We start from the raw sequence: 15,504 nt of genomic DNA, 5'->3' as shown, positions 1-15,504 counted from the left end.
CCCCGTTGCCTACTCCGTCCCCATATCTACTCTAGCGACACTTTCGGAGGACCCAACCACATCAGCCACAGCATCAGGGACTCACTCACCTGCCCATCCACTAATGTGATATATGCCATCATGTGCCAGCACTGCCCTTCTGCCATGTACATTGGCCAAACTGGACAGTCTCTATGTAAAAGAAAAAAGGGACATAAATCAGACATCAGGAATGGTAACATACAAAAACCAGTAGGAGAACACTTCAATCTTCCTGGACATTCAATAACAGATTTAAAAGTAGCCATCCTTCAACAAAAAAACTTCGAAAACAGACTTCAAAGCGAAACTGCCAAGCTACAATCCATTTGCAAACGTAACACCATTAATTTGGGAGTGGCTGGCTCACTACAAAAGCAATTTCCCTCTCTTGGTATTGACACCTCCTCATAAATTATTGGGAGTGGACCACGTCCACCCTGACTGAATTGGCCTTGTCAACACTGGTTCTCCACTTGTAGGGTAATTCCCTTCTCTTCATGTGTCAATATATTTATGCCTGTATCTGTAATTTTAACTCCATGCATCTGAAGAAGTGGGGTTTTTTACCCACAAAAGCTTATGCCCAAATAAATCTGTTTAGTCATTAAGGTGCCACCAGACTCCTCATCGTTTTGTGGATACAGACAAACACGGCTATCCCTCTGATACTCTACACTCCTAGTCCCCACCCAGTTTTAATTAATACAGTAAGCATTGACAAATCACTTCATAAGAACCATAGACACACACACAAGAATTGTTTCCTTTGTGTGCTTTGCTGAGTATATCTTTTTTTTTCATACTGTACAAGGATGACCTCTGAAATTCCTGATCATTACACTCTCAAGCTCTTTATTTGTGTATTGTTTTGAATTATAACTTTGAACTCTCAGTGACAGAAAAAGGTGTGCAAGGTTTGCTTTGTACTGCCTTCAAACATCATGCACTGTAACCAGTGAAACTAGTAAAATACAAGTTAATTCCATATGGTCATGATCATTATATTTACTGTAGGACAAAATAATTGCTTGTTGCCAATTACTATAAAAAGCATGAATGTAACCATATGAACTGTAAGTCTGGCTTAACCAGATATTGAATCTGTTATTGGATATCTTCCTGTAAAATCTTCTCTTTCAAACACACCAATTCTAATTTGCTGTGTGACAAAAATATTTAAAGAGAAGTTTTGTATATTAGCAGTTAGCTTGTGATCAGAGTAGGCAAGATACCAGAGGGTGAAGAGTCTAGAAAGGCTGTATGTGTGTGCATGTGCATCTGAGGTTCTTATGCCAATTACCTGGTGTTACTTCCAAAACATGGTGGAACTTGAGGCCATTCCCCTACAGTGAAGCAAGTTTGCCATTTCCTCCCCAGACTCCCTCTCACCCGCCTCACTTGCTCAGAAACAACCATGCTGCAGGAGTGGGTGTTATAATGAAAGTAGAAGAAATTATATTAACTAAACAGACTCCATCCATTCATTGGAATATCAAGGAATGTGATAAATGTGCCACTTAAAATTCAGTTCTGAATACTAATCCTTATGTTGAAGCCACCTTTTCTCTCTAGACTACAAATGGTGAGGACATACTAGAATAAAGTAGCAGGTGCTAAAGGACTATTTAATCTGGTGGAGAAGGACATAACAGGAACTGTAAATTGAAGCCAGACAAATTTAAATGAGAAATGAGGCGCACATTTTTAACTGTGACAAATCAGAACAAACTACCAAGGGAAGTAGTGGATTCTCCATGTCCTGAAATCTTCAAGACTGGATGTTTTTGTGGAAGATGTTGTTTAGTCAAATGCAAGCTATTGCGTTTAATGCAAGAGTAAGTGGATTAAATTCTTTGACCTGTTTTATACACGAGGTCAAACTAGATTACCTAATGTCCTCTTCTGGTCTTAAATCTATGAATTCACACAGAACATGTCTTTAAAATGTGTGTGTGGGTGGTATTTTGACAGAATGGGAGCTTGAAATGGGCAGGATTAGAACAGGTGGTGGCCATTGCAAACGGAGTATTAGAAGTTGCCTGTTACTTTACTTTACATAGTCCTGTTTGCCTATATCTCCTTTGGGTGGGGGTGGGGGGTCTCAGCAGGGAAAATAAAAACAGTTCAAGATGGTGAAAGTATGAGAAATTCTGCGCTAATGATCTGCATGGAAGAACTTGAAGGATCCAATTCCAGAAGTGGAGAGGGTATATGAGCTTCTGTAGTAGTTGACGGGAATATGCATTTCCAAACTTGATAGCAAGGTTGAAAGAGGACTTGCTTTATGAAAGATTTTTGGCCACGATTGGCAGGGAATGGGGAAAATAAAACCTAAAATTGCTGGCATTTTTGCCCCACTACTCCTGGCCTGTGTTGGTTACACATCAGTCTCTGATTTTAAAGGCATTGTAATAGACAGCATGAATTTGCCTTAAGGCTCTTCCGTATGCGTTAAGTAGAAAGACTGAATGTGATTGAAGACAGGTAAGAGGAGACAGAGTATGGCATATGGACTGTCAGATACACTGTAATGTAAATGCTGTGGCCCCAGAACCCAGTGTGTGAGGTATTGTAACGACAATATCTTATCTATGGCCCCCTTTTTTTTAACACAGTATGGGGTCCATTGCTCTTTGAAAGTTATTTTGCACCTTCTCGTCTGCCAGTTTGAATGGCCATGTGACATGACTCTCACAGGCACTGTGCATGCCAATCACTTCTGTCCTGACCAGGAATAGTGAGTGGCATGTGCATCTGAAATTCGACAGGGACAAGGGAGCTGAAGAGGATGGACAGTTATGGGGAAAATGAACTGGGAGTGTTTGGGATGGGCTTGATAGCTGCCAATGGATGAAGGAAGAACATCTGCCAAAACAACGTAAGCAAAGGTCGTCTTTACATATCTTGCTCACCTTGAATTTTCATTTACTTCAGCATTAGAAAACTTTGGCATAAAGACTGCAGGACTGAGCCTCAAATAACAGGAATTGCCAACTGGGTAGTGAGTGGGAAGAGAGTAGAATAACTAAACTAAAATAACTTTCCACCCCCAGGAGTATATCCAATGACCTGTTCACCATAATTGATATGGCTGCAAATTCTTGTAGAACAGTCTAGAGCACCAAATGGAGGTCCTCCTCTGAATGGACTGAACCTGTGGGAGGAGATATGCTAATTTCAGATGTTAAATGTTGTAAACTTAAGATATCTTTACATATAGGAATAACTGACTTGTTACTGTCTGTAAACTTGTGAAAATTATTTGGTATCCTCTTATCTAGGACACTTATAACAGTGCAGTATATTTTGTGTGTAACTTGTTATACCTCTGTCTATGATGCCTGTTTAAAATGCTTTACTAAATAGGATTAAAGCAAGCATTAGTGCTACAAAAGTATTGATCTGAATACATTCTTTAATGTAAATGACAGGTGATGCTTACCAACTACATCTGTATGTATGTAAAACTGAGATCTAAGTTTAGATTTCTGTGTGACTGCACCATGTCATGGTCATCTGTCCTCAGAGGTGTTTGTTCCACTGCTGTCTTTTTGATCAGAACATGGATCCACTGCAGTACAATAGGAGATACTTGATCAGTCTTATAAGTGCTTCTGCTCTTCAGTGTGCAGAATTGTGCTTTCTTGTATTTTATAATTGAGCATATAATTGCAAAGGTGGATGATGAAATGGACCTTTTGTTCAGAAACAAAATACCTTGGTTGTGTAACTCCATAATTCTCAATAACAATTTAATGTTGTTTTTGTACAGACAATTCCAGTGTGTTCTTTAATAAAGCTCATCATTGTATTTGGGGTGGGGAAGTCTTCCTTTGTTCTGTTCTCTCTCGCCACTTGCTGCAAAACCCCCAGTAAAGTATGAGTAAGCATACTGGTTATCTCTGTATTTTGAACCTTAAAATGTCATGTGCTTCTCATTAAGAGAACTAAATAAAAATAAGTGGAGGCCAAAAAGTCTGCTCATTCTAGCTTTCTTCATAAGAACCCTAGAGTTGCTGCTGAATAACTGAATTACATTTTTCTAGTATTCATATGCTAGTATTTAATTTTATTTTCTCAAGTTGTAAGAGTAAATTGCTAAATGAAAATGTATAAGATTGTAGCCGGTCATCAGAAACTTTTGATATTTAAGTTGGGTAAAATACTTAATCACTACAGTAAATAGCAATGCAGAATAAATGGCTTTAAATTGTGTAATACAGAGTTTAGTAATATTTCTTCATGCAGTGAATCTGATGTAATTTTGTATCTGCTTTGCAGGAGACGCTGTTGAAGGCCTTCGAGAGAATGATTACCTTGTGATTCATTCATGCCGGCAGTGGACAACAATTACAGCTCATAGTCTGGAGGAGGGTCATTATGTCATAGGGCCAAAAATAGAAATCCCTGTACATTATGCAGGTAAAGCTATAGTTTATTTTAAAATCTACTAATCAAAGAAAATGAATTGCCTATCAATTACATTGATCACTTTGCTTGGCAGAGAGAAGCTAAATATCTGATGTTAGAGTGATTTATGTCTGAACCTTGTAACAGAGAGCGTAAGAGGTACTGAAGCCACATCCAGGGCTACTGCATTAGTTTGAATGCATTTGTATTTATTTAGGCAACATGCTGGTAAATCACATAATTATTTAGTAGGGTTATCAAACGATGAAAAAAATCACAATCGTGAGATTAAAAAAATAGTCCTGATTAATCACGGTTTTAATTGCATTGTTAAAAAATAACAGAATGCCAATTTAAATTCAGCATGGAAGCATGTCCTCTGGAATGGTGGTCAAAGGATGAAGGGGCATGTGATCTGGCATGCAAATACCTTGCAACATCAGCTACAACCATGCCTGTTCTCACTTTCAGGTGACATTTTACATAAGAAGGCAGCATTGTCTCCCATAAATGTAAACACACTTGACTGGCTGAACCAGAATTAGGATTGAGTGGATTTGTAGGCCCTAAAATTTTACATTGTTTTGTTTTGAGTGTAGTTATATAAAAAATAATTCTACATTTGTAAGTTGCACTTTCATGATAGAGATTGCGCTTACAGTACTTATATTCGGTGAATTGAAAATACTATTTGTTTACAGTACAAATATTTGTAATAAAAATAATATAAAGTGAGCATTGTACACTTTGTATTCTACATTGTAATTGAAATTAATATATTTGAAAATGTAGAAAAACATCAAAATATGTATATTAAATTTAAATTGGTATTCTATTAACACTGCAATTAAAACTGCAATTAATCGCAACTAGTTTTTAATCTAGTTAATTTGTTTTATGTTAATCACTTGAGTTAACTGCAGTTGACAGCCCTACTATTTAGTAAAAGAGGATATAATTTTGGAATATAATTAGCTGCCAGTAGTTTTCATATGAACTCATTAACAGTATTTCATAGTATTTTTGAGTACCTTTTTAGTAGTAGCGCAAGTGAAATAGGACAGAGATGGAATAAATTTGACACTTAGCTGCATATTTTCATGGTAGGAGTTTACAGTAGTACCACAGTAAGAGCCAGAGAGTGATATAAAATTATAGCATAGAATCATTAAGGTTGGAAGGGACCTCAGGAGATCATCCAGTCCAACCCGCTGCTCAAAGCAGGACCAATTCCCACTTCCCTAAATGGCCCCCTCAAGGATTGAACTCACAACCCTGGGTTTAGCATGCCACTGCTCAAACCACTGAACTATCCCTCACCCTGTAATTTTAACTCAACTGCAATACCTTCCTGCTACAGACTGCACAAAGTAGGCTCTTTTTATTGTTACACATAAATGGGTATAATTAATTAATATCACTTCCAAGTTATTTTCTTTGTGGCAAAAACTGCTTTAGTATTATTTTGTATCACCTAAGAATTTGCTGTATTTTTTTCCCAAATTGGCCCAGATAAACATGTTTAGCATTTAAATGCTATCTACCATAGAAAGATATATATATAAACTCCTCTCCATGGGGGGAAGGGGGGACCTAGGTGGGGAGGATGGAAAGTGGAATGGACAGCTTGAGTTATAAACACTAATAAAATGTAAGAAGCAAAATTGGGCCCACATTTTCCTTTTCTTTCCTATATTTTGTTGAGCAGGTTACTGTCCTTTTTGTTAACATGGTTATTTTGGTTTGTTCTAATACATAACTAGTATAATAAAAGTATACTTAGCGTGGAAGAGCTCGCTGGCATTAAAGCAAAAAGTTTTGAATATGAAAGACTTGCAGCAGTGATATGCTATATTTCAATGATGAGACTTACTCTAATTTTTTCCCCATTTCTATTTCTCCTTGGAGTTTGGAAACTTAATTTTAAAAGCCTCATTTATATTCTTCAGAGTGAAGGCACATACGGTATATCATAACACATGTGGCATTAAACTTGTTTAGTATGAACAGTTTTTAGTTTATGCATAGTAGCAACAATCTCAAAGACCCCCACACTGCCTGAGCTGTAATGCTTTGGTCAAATAAACACTTAGCTTTCTACATACTGAATGGTGTGTTTTAGAATCTTCAGTGTACTCTTGGAAGATGAGGAACATAAAATTAAACTAATTATAGCACAAAAGAGTGCTGGCATCTCAAGGCGTTTATTGATGCATGATTGTTACTAAAGTCTTTTTGCAGCAGTTAATTTATTTTATTGTTTTTCCTTGAAATGTTGGTTTACTTAATTCTGAATTTGAGATTATGGGTAGATCCTAATCTGTTAGACTGGTATGAATCCAGAGTCACGCCACCCTATGTAGTAACTCCAAATTTACATAATGTGTCTGAGATAAAAATCTGGAATAGTTAGGCTATACTCCCAAGATCCCACAGAAGTCTAGTTTTGCATAAGGACTCTATCTAGGATGTGGCTAATACCAACAAAAAGTGTCTTTTTAATATGCATAATACACTTTGCTACTAGTAAAGAAACCATCACCGGAAAAATAAAACACTTACTAGAAAAGTAAAACCAACTTTCCCTCCTACTTAAGTGTAATTCATTATATTGTAAACTAAACATTAAAATGCCTTCCATGGGTATAGAAAAGTTCTGGTCAAAAACTAAATATCAACTTCTGAATTTTGCCTTAACTAATGAAGAATTTCAGAGCTTACTCTGCATGAGGTGAACATACAGACTTGCTGGGTTCTGACACTATCCTGGAATAGCTTCAGATATTAGTTAGAAATTATTTTGAAAATATGCTATGTTACAGGTGATGTAGTACTGGGAAAGAAGAACTTAGTATAAGTGTGCGTAGCCTTTTCTCAGAGAAGTTTTTGTAATCTACTGTTTGGATGGTGTGCTTATGTAGATTTAATGGCAGCTTCTCCACATTAATGCACTCAACTGCCTGTCCTAATCCAAGTGTTACTAAAGGGTATGGTCTTCAGCTGTAGTTGGGGTTGATATGTACTGGAGGTATATTTAGCTACTAGCCAATTTATATAAAAAATTCTAATTTGTGTTTGAAAAATGCCCATCACTTGGCAGGTTGTTTGGTGTGGATTTACACCATTTAGAGTTGTCTTAATGGTCACTCTAGAGCTAGCCTCTGAAGGATTTAAAATGTCTGTTGGTGCTTTCTGTTATCATGGGGTGCTAAATGTTGTACCTCTATAAATCTTGGCCATCTAATGCTTTGCTGACTACTGTTCTTTTAATGAATGCTGTAACTTTAAGCTCCTATGAATTGGGAACATGCGGTGTGAATACCACGCTAGCATTTTGATATTGGTGGTTGTTAAAATTTTCTACAAGACCTATAGAATTCCTGCGGGTGTTATAATAGCTATGGGTGGTTTTTTTTTTTTTTTGTTTGTTTGTTTTTTGTTAGGCTGGAGTAGCTTTCTTCTGTCAAAATTATAGTAAAATAGCTTCCATCATGATTTTTGAGTGCAGCTACTGAACGAGAAGGGGAAGTTGAAACTAATTTTATTCTCCTGGATTATAGGTTTCATGACCACGAGACTGTCATTCGTATACATAACTGCCAGTATTGAGCAAGCATTATTTTTGCTACCCCTCAAAATGAGGTACAAACACTGTTTAGAAAGTTAAATATTAATATTTATTTCACCCAAAGCTTTTCTAGCAGGATAGAAATGAATTATTGAATGATGGATCCTGAGCTTAGCTCTACTGTCCTGCTAACCATCACTTCCAGGGTTTTTCCACTGCTTCAGTGTAAATATTCCACTCTGGATGGTGGCAGGGTTAGATTCTTGTTGTAGAGGAACACTTAATTATGACACAGCTGTAGGTCTGTGAGTGTTCCCTTTTGAATACTGTTTCCAGTCTGCTTCCCTTTAGAGTAAAAGCTAAAGTTAATGTAGCGTCTAGTTCAATTTTCATATAATTAAAACAAAATGGCTTATGTGATCTGGCTCCTAAAACAAAAGATAAAAGTCTTCACATGCATGTTAAATGAAGGGTGGGTCAAAATTAACATTTTGATTGTGAGTCGTATCTTAATGTGTATGAATAGAATCTGGCTTCATGAGAGTTTAAAGACATTACATTTTTTGGTATTGGCGTTAATTTGCTGTCTAGTGTGTGTGTCCTTTCCCAGGGTAATTGGTACCCACCATCTTATTTCATAAATGAAACCTATCAAGGAGGCACCCTGTTGTAAAATAGCTTTATAAATGTTTAAAATACACCTAGTCCTAGATGCACACACTGAACAAATGGACATCTGTCTCTGTAGCATCTTCAACTGATTGTGTGAATTATGCATGAGCCAGGTTGGAAAAATTAATAACATCAGCTCAGGCAATGGTCTATAGCTTTCCGGATGTTAGTAAAAAGTAGTCTGTCGTGGGGGAGGGGGTGGGGGAGCAGTCATATTATCTTGGGGCATAGGACTGAAGGACTTCAGTGATACACTTTCCTTTTAAACAAAAGGGACTTTGGAAATGGAAAGCACGCAGAAGCAGACTGCAGTATACTGCTTCTTATCAACATTGATTGCCTCCCTCATCCCCATCCGTGGTAGTCCCCTTGGAGTCAGTCGGAAAGGTGAATTTTCTTGTTTAATGAATGGCGACTCCATAAACAGACACTTTGACCTTCAATTTGATTTGATCCAGTGTGCTACACACTGGCACTTTACATAGGCTTGAAAGGGAGTATGTAATACACTGGCTGCTGCATGTGCTCATGTGTCACTGCACTGGCAATTCAGGCTTCTAATATCTTGGACCTCCGTTAGGTTTCTTTTTGCTCAAGAAGTAGAGGCTTTTTGATGCTGAGGGTCCCAGGTTCAGTCATTGCTGGTGACCATAATGTGTCTGTGTGTGGTCATAGTTCATTACGTCTGCATGTCCTTTCTTTGAAAGTCCCTAGAAGTGGACACGTTACTCAGACTTGTCATTCTGCAAGCATTACATCTGGAGCAAGGACTTCAATAATTCTAAAAATTGACAGAGCCATTTGATTTTTTTTTTTAAACTAACAAAACTTTACAGAATAATAAAGATGCTGTGGGTAAGTATAATACAATATAATATATGAAGGATGTGGAGAAAACTAGTAAGGAAGTGTTATTTATCCCTTCACATAACACAAGAACTAGGTTCACCCACCTAATGACATTAATAGACAGCAGGTTTAAAACAAACATAAGGAAGTATTTCTTCACACAACGCGCAGTCAACCTGTGGAACTCGTTGCCGGGGGTGTTTAAGAAAGAATTAGATAAATTCATGGGAGATAAGTCCATCAGTGGCTATTAGTTAAGATGGTCAGTGATGCAACCCCATCCTCTGGGTGTTCCTGACTGACTGCTGGAAGCTGGGACTAGATGTCAGGTATTGGATCACTCAGTAAATTGATCTGTTCTGTTTATTCCCTCTGAAGCATCTGGTACTGGCCACTGTCAGATGACCGGATACTGTGCTAGATAGACCATTGATCTCACCCAGTATGGCCATTCTTATAAAGGAAAAAAAGCGGGGGGCAAAGAGCAAGGCAGGGAAGAGAAACTTATATTGAAGATAAACAAGTTTGATGCAACTGGAGGGTCATTGACCAATAATATCTCTGCCCCCACCCTTTTGTTATGACTTCCCCATTCAACCTTGCAGAACTGGAACTGTAGGGTTTAAAAAAAGTTGTATATAAAATGTAATACAGGGTCTTAAATCTGCTGTACCTAGATGGCAACTTGCTTACCTCCTTTGTTCTTCTGACTGCCATGTTTGATGAGTTTCCTCAGAGCAAGAACACTCCTCTGAAGAGAGAGATAAAGCAACACGTTTTAAAAACTAAACTTTTTTTAAAAAAATGTTCTCATTGCTTGGGGGTGAGGGGGGGATACCTCCTTCCATATACGAACACACAGATGACAGCTATGATGTAACTAGTAAAGAAGAAAACACTGTCTAATTTTTTAAAATAAAAGAACATCATATTCCAGGGTGTGTTACACTGTCATGTATTTTGGGTGTTGTAAACATTCTGCCTTTGACCTCATGCCTCACAGCATAGTGGAGATGTGCAATTATTGCGCTATAATAACACATGCCCTGTCCTGTTGCTTACCTACATGTTTTGATAGCTATCAGAGTGTCTCTTTTAAACAAAGCAATGATTGAAAAATTTAAAACTGCGTCATGTGAGCCTTTGACAGGTGAGGCAGCTGGGATGAATAAGTCAGAAATCTCTTTGCTGGTTTAGTAGGATGTTATTGTATGGTAGCTCTGAAGCTTGTTAATACTAGTTAGACTTGTTAATCATGGCCGAATGCCTCATAGGCTTGTGTTGCTCATTTGTTTCCTGCTAATGAGGAGGATGATACTGGCTAAGTGAACTTGCCTCTTCAGTTGTGGAGCTGGAGAGTGCTAAGGATACGTCTACACTGTGTTTTAAAACCTGGGGCTGCAGATCTCAGAGCCTGGGTCTAGTGGTGTGTGGAGGAACTCCAGGGGGAAAGGCGCAGCAGGGCTGGGACCAGCCCCCACAGGGGGCAGAGAGGGAGCCCCACCCAGCCCCTCTCCTCCCCCAGCTCTGCTTGGGCCCCGCTCCCAGCTGCATGCCCCTCATCCGGCCCCACACCTGGCCCTGTCTCAAGCCTCGGCGTGGCTCACTCCCACCCCCAGTTGAAGCACAGCCTCTTCCTCCTTACCCCTGTCCACATCACTTCTGCCCCACTTCCGGACCCACCTCTTGGGGGTGGAGGGAGGGGCAGAGCACAGATGGGGTAAGGATGTGTGTGAGACCCTCAAAAGTTTGGGGACCACTGATTTACAGACTCAGGCTTGTGGGGCTTGCCCTATGGTGTTAAAAACAGCTATGTAGTTGTTTGGGCTGTGGCTCTTGTGGGTTTCAGGTGCTAGGCTCCTACCTGAGCCCGAATGTCTACACAGTTGTTTTTAGCATCATAGCACAAGCCTGAGTCTTGCTCTTGTGATTTTTAAAATTCAATGTAGACAGACCCTAAGATCTGTGGCTTTGGATGCTGCTCCTATTTCTAAAGGTTCTCTTGCCTCTTGGACTCCGATTTGTGATTCGGACAGCCCTTCTGCCGGACGCTGTATGGATTCTTGGGAATTATAAGGAAGGCACGTCTTCATACTGTGGCACTTGCATACCAGTCTAGCCACTTTCTTAAAACATTTGACAAAGAATTATTAAATGGCTGTGCTAAGGCTGTGGCTTGTCCAAGGTCACAAGGAGCTTGGAATAGAGCTGTGACCTTATCTGCTCCTCAGGACTATGCCAACCCTATTAGACCTCCACTACATCCTCCTGATTCTTCAGGCAGCTCTGTGCCTCTGCTGTTGCTCTAGCTTTGCAAACTTGCAGCTGGATCAAAGCTTACCAGGGTCTTGTCAGTCTTCACTGGGATTTTTTCGGATTCCTTTGGGCAGTAATAAAACTGATAAAAATTTGGTTCAGTTCCACTCTGCTGCTGCTTAGGAAGGAGCAGCAAGGCATATATTGAGGATGACGATTTAAAAATAATGATCAAGGAAAGGGTAGAGTAGCAGCCCATCTCAGCAGCCAAAAGACTGGGGGAAGGGTTAGAGAGGAGTGGGAAGCATTCTCCTTCCCTCACTCCAGTCTCAAAGGGCATGGTTACTGGTTTTGGTGAAGCTGGCAAAAATAGTAGGTTTCACTTTCTTCGCAAAACGAGAATCCATGGTCTCCTTTTATAGTAGGCAGACAACCTGTTCCTCTGTTAAAAAATCTTCCTTCCTTACAGACACATGTTATGGACTGAAGATGCATATTGGTAATGAAGGTCTAGTAATAGCTGACGACAGTATGTGTGTTTGTGGGGGTAGGAAAGAAAGCAAACACTGCTGCAAATGAAGCACTACAGCATTATTTGCAAGAAACTGGTAGGGTTCTGGTTTTAATTCAAATACAGGATCATATAATCCTTATTTTGCTAGATCCATACTGTAGAACAGTGATGCAGAATTCTTGCAAGTACAAATATTTAAAAGATTATTTTGGGGGTGACTACTTCATTATGTGGATTCACTTGCACATTCCTTCTTTTGTCTTCCACCCTCCCTCCTCTTTTTGTGCATTTTGCCTCCCTTTCACCTTCATCTCTTCACTCCCTTTCCTGGATTTTGGTCTCCTCCTCTAGGTCCAAATCTACTTTTGAAAAAAGTGATATAGGTTTCCTATCACAGATGTAGGAAATAGTATGTAAAACCCACATTTCAGACTTGCCTTGGTTAACTTCCCAAAATTAGAGAAGGAGCTGTTGTAACTAAACTAAAATAGCAAGTAAATAGTGCAAAAATAACAAACATTATTTTTGTTGTTTAAAATACAACACACTGGATAGAAGTCTACAGGCAGACTTTGGGGATGGAGTTTGGAGGAGAGAAGGGAGCCTATAGCAGAGGATGATGTGATCTTGTAAATGTCTGCTCAGGCATCGAGAAGTTTCTTCTCAGAGTCAATGCGTGCTGCTTGAACTGCTAATGGGAAGTCTGGTAGGACTACTTCATTCCTCCTCCTGGAAACCAGAAGACTTTATGCCTGGGAACCAAAGCAGTCACAACTGTGTCTCCTGTTAAAGAAACTGACATCACAGATTTCTTAAGCTATGACTGAACTGCTGTATAAAGCAGTGCCAGTAGCAAAATGGAAACACACTACTAAGCCAAATATAAATTTGTTGGTTATGTGGGGAGTTTCAAGTAGACTTTAAGTTTTAGCCAGTGATTCAGGACTGTAATTTTGTAGGGGGAGATACTTCCTTAAAGTATGAACAGTGAGCAGGTTTGTGCTTGCTTTTATTTTTTTTATTTTTTTTAAAGTATCCTTCAGCCAGGTGTGGGCAAACTTTTTGGCCTGAGGGCTGCATCGAGTTTTGTAAATTGTATGGAGGGCCAGTTAGGGGAGGGGGTCATGGCCCGGCCCCCACCTCCTATCTGTGCCCTCTGCCAGGACTTCTGCCCCATCCACACACCCATTCTCCCTGTCCCCTGACCGCCTCCGGAGCCCTTCCACTCCATCCAATCCCTCCTCCCATTCCTACTGGGCCTTCCGAACCCCTGCCTCATCCAACCACCCTTTGTCCCTGTCCGCTGACTGCCCCCTGCCACCCCATCCAACCCTCCCCCCTGATTGTCCCTCTGGGGCCCCTGCCCCCATTCAACCCCCTATTCCCCCCTTGACCCCATCCACACCCCCGCCCCCTATCACCACCCCAAACTCCCCTGCCCTCTATCCATCTCCCCCCCCTCCCCTCGCTCCGTGCCGGCTTACTTCGCTGCCTGGAGCACCGGTGCCTGGCAGTGCTACAACCATGCCACTGCGCAGCACAGAGCACTAGGTCGGGTCAGGCTCAGCTCTGCAGCTGCGCTGCCCCAGGAGCTCCCAGCACCGCTGCCCAGAGCATTGACAGCTGTGTCACTAAAAGGTGCGTAGTGTAGACATAGCCGAAGAGTAGAACAGGTGGCAGTGGAAGGCTGGGGTACACCATGAACTCTGAGGATTTAGCTCTATTCTGTAGGACCTAGGCTCTGAAGAAACACTATCAAAGCCTACAGCATTATTTTGGTTCAAGCTGTATATACACACTTTTTCTGCATATTTTTTTTTCCCACTCAGCTTTTTTTATTAAGTACAAGAATACTGCTCCTGTTATTGGGTAAACTGTAAAACACTCCTTTTTTTTTTTTTTTTTTTTTTTTTTTTTTTTTTTTTAACCCAAGGGCAGAGCAGGTAGCGTGAAGGGAAAATGCAGCATGCCTGGGTTTGTCACGTGTAGGCTCCCATGCAAGCTTGGTTGGTGGGCCACCTGGCATACAAGCTAAGACTTTAACAGAGACTCTGTTTTGGATGATTGATGGACTTCAGAGGATAAGGAAGAAATTTAAAACTAAACCACTGAGTTAGTTACATTTTGGGAAAGGGAATTGTGACAATGGTCCCCTTCAATATTCCTTATGTCAGTGGTGCAAAGGCCACCATGCTGTGACACTTCCCCACGGTTAAGAGTAAATGTTTTGGGTTGGCCCTCTCATGTAGCCTTGAAGAAAGAGATCCCTTTCCTTGGACATGTCAATAATCTTCAATTTTAGAACCCATCCTGTATGGAACAGCTCATTGCATTATATCCTAACTGGTCACTAGCATCAGCTCTGCCAAAATTAAATCTGTTAATCTCTCATGAGAAACTAGAGAATGAAATAATAATACAGACCTGGTGGCGTACTCCCTTAGGATTTACATTCATTTTGGTGAGGTAAAGATGAATGACCTCCTGAAAAGTACAAATATCTCTAACAAAGTGGACTAGATTGCTGGAAATCAGGGATCAAACTCTTGTGTAGGAAAAATGCTGTGGTTTCTTAAACTTGTTAAGTGTGACAGGCTCAAAATACAATCTACTTTAATCTCAGTTGTTTTTTTTAACTGTTTATGGAGAGCAATGCTAAAATCCAAACTTTATGGTTCTAGTGCATTTAAATGTCTTTTCTGCATTCCCTTCCCACCCCCCATGCAGAACTGCTTATATGAAGAGTTTATGGTGTATTCTTGAGTAGTTTGTTTTTTTGTTTCCCCCCTCTTCCCCCCCCATCCTGCGTAAACCTTCTGCTAGTTTGCTGCCCATGGCTTTGGTCAAGGACCATACTGCAGAAGGATATGCAGCACCAGACACACAGTGCCACTAAATAAAGTAAGTACCTTACCTGTGAAATGCATTAGAACTACATCTGGAAGCAGGGCCTGGCCAGTGTTTGGATGGGAGACCTCTGAGGAAAACAGTGGATTGCAATATATATTGATAGCGTTTTGATGGGTGGCACTTCGAGTCAGAACAGAACCAATGCTCTGGCACAGTGCTGGATGGGGATCAGAGCTGAACTCAGTGCTGCTGGAGGTGTTTCATATCAACTGTGAATAAATAAATCTTGACCTCTGTGGTTGTTAAAGATCTGGAGGAGAGTCTATGTGTGTCTCTCTCTCTCTCTCTCTCTCTCTCTCTGAGA

General features: G+C 40.2%; 1 protein-coding gene across 2 annotated transcripts in view; it reads left to right on the top strand.

Moving 5' to 3' along the window:
* GAREM1 (GRB2 associated regulator of MAPK1 subtype 1) overlaps nucleotides 1-15,504 on the top strand; it is a 136,897-nt gene that overhangs the window by 23,798 nt on the left and 97,595 nt on the right. For both annotated transcript variants that reach the window (XM_032765268.1, XM_032765267.1), the window contains exon 2: nucleotides 4,303-4,443. In XM_032765268.1, coding sequence (XP_032621159.1) covers nucleotides 4,303-4,443 — 141 coding nt within the window. The remainder of the gene's footprint in view (nucleotides 1-4,302; nucleotides 4,444-15,504) is intronic.

The sequence above is a fragment of the Chelonoidis abingdonii genome, chromosome 2 (assembly GCF_003597395.2).
Source record: "Chelonoidis abingdonii isolate Lonesome George chromosome 2, CheloAbing_2.0, whole genome shotgun sequence".
Classification (NCBI taxonomy): domain Eukaryota; kingdom Metazoa; phylum Chordata; order Testudines; family Testudinidae; genus Chelonoidis; species Chelonoidis abingdonii.
The sequence above is the reverse complement of the archived record's forward strand: the minus strand, read 5'-3'. Positions and strand labels throughout refer to the sequence as shown.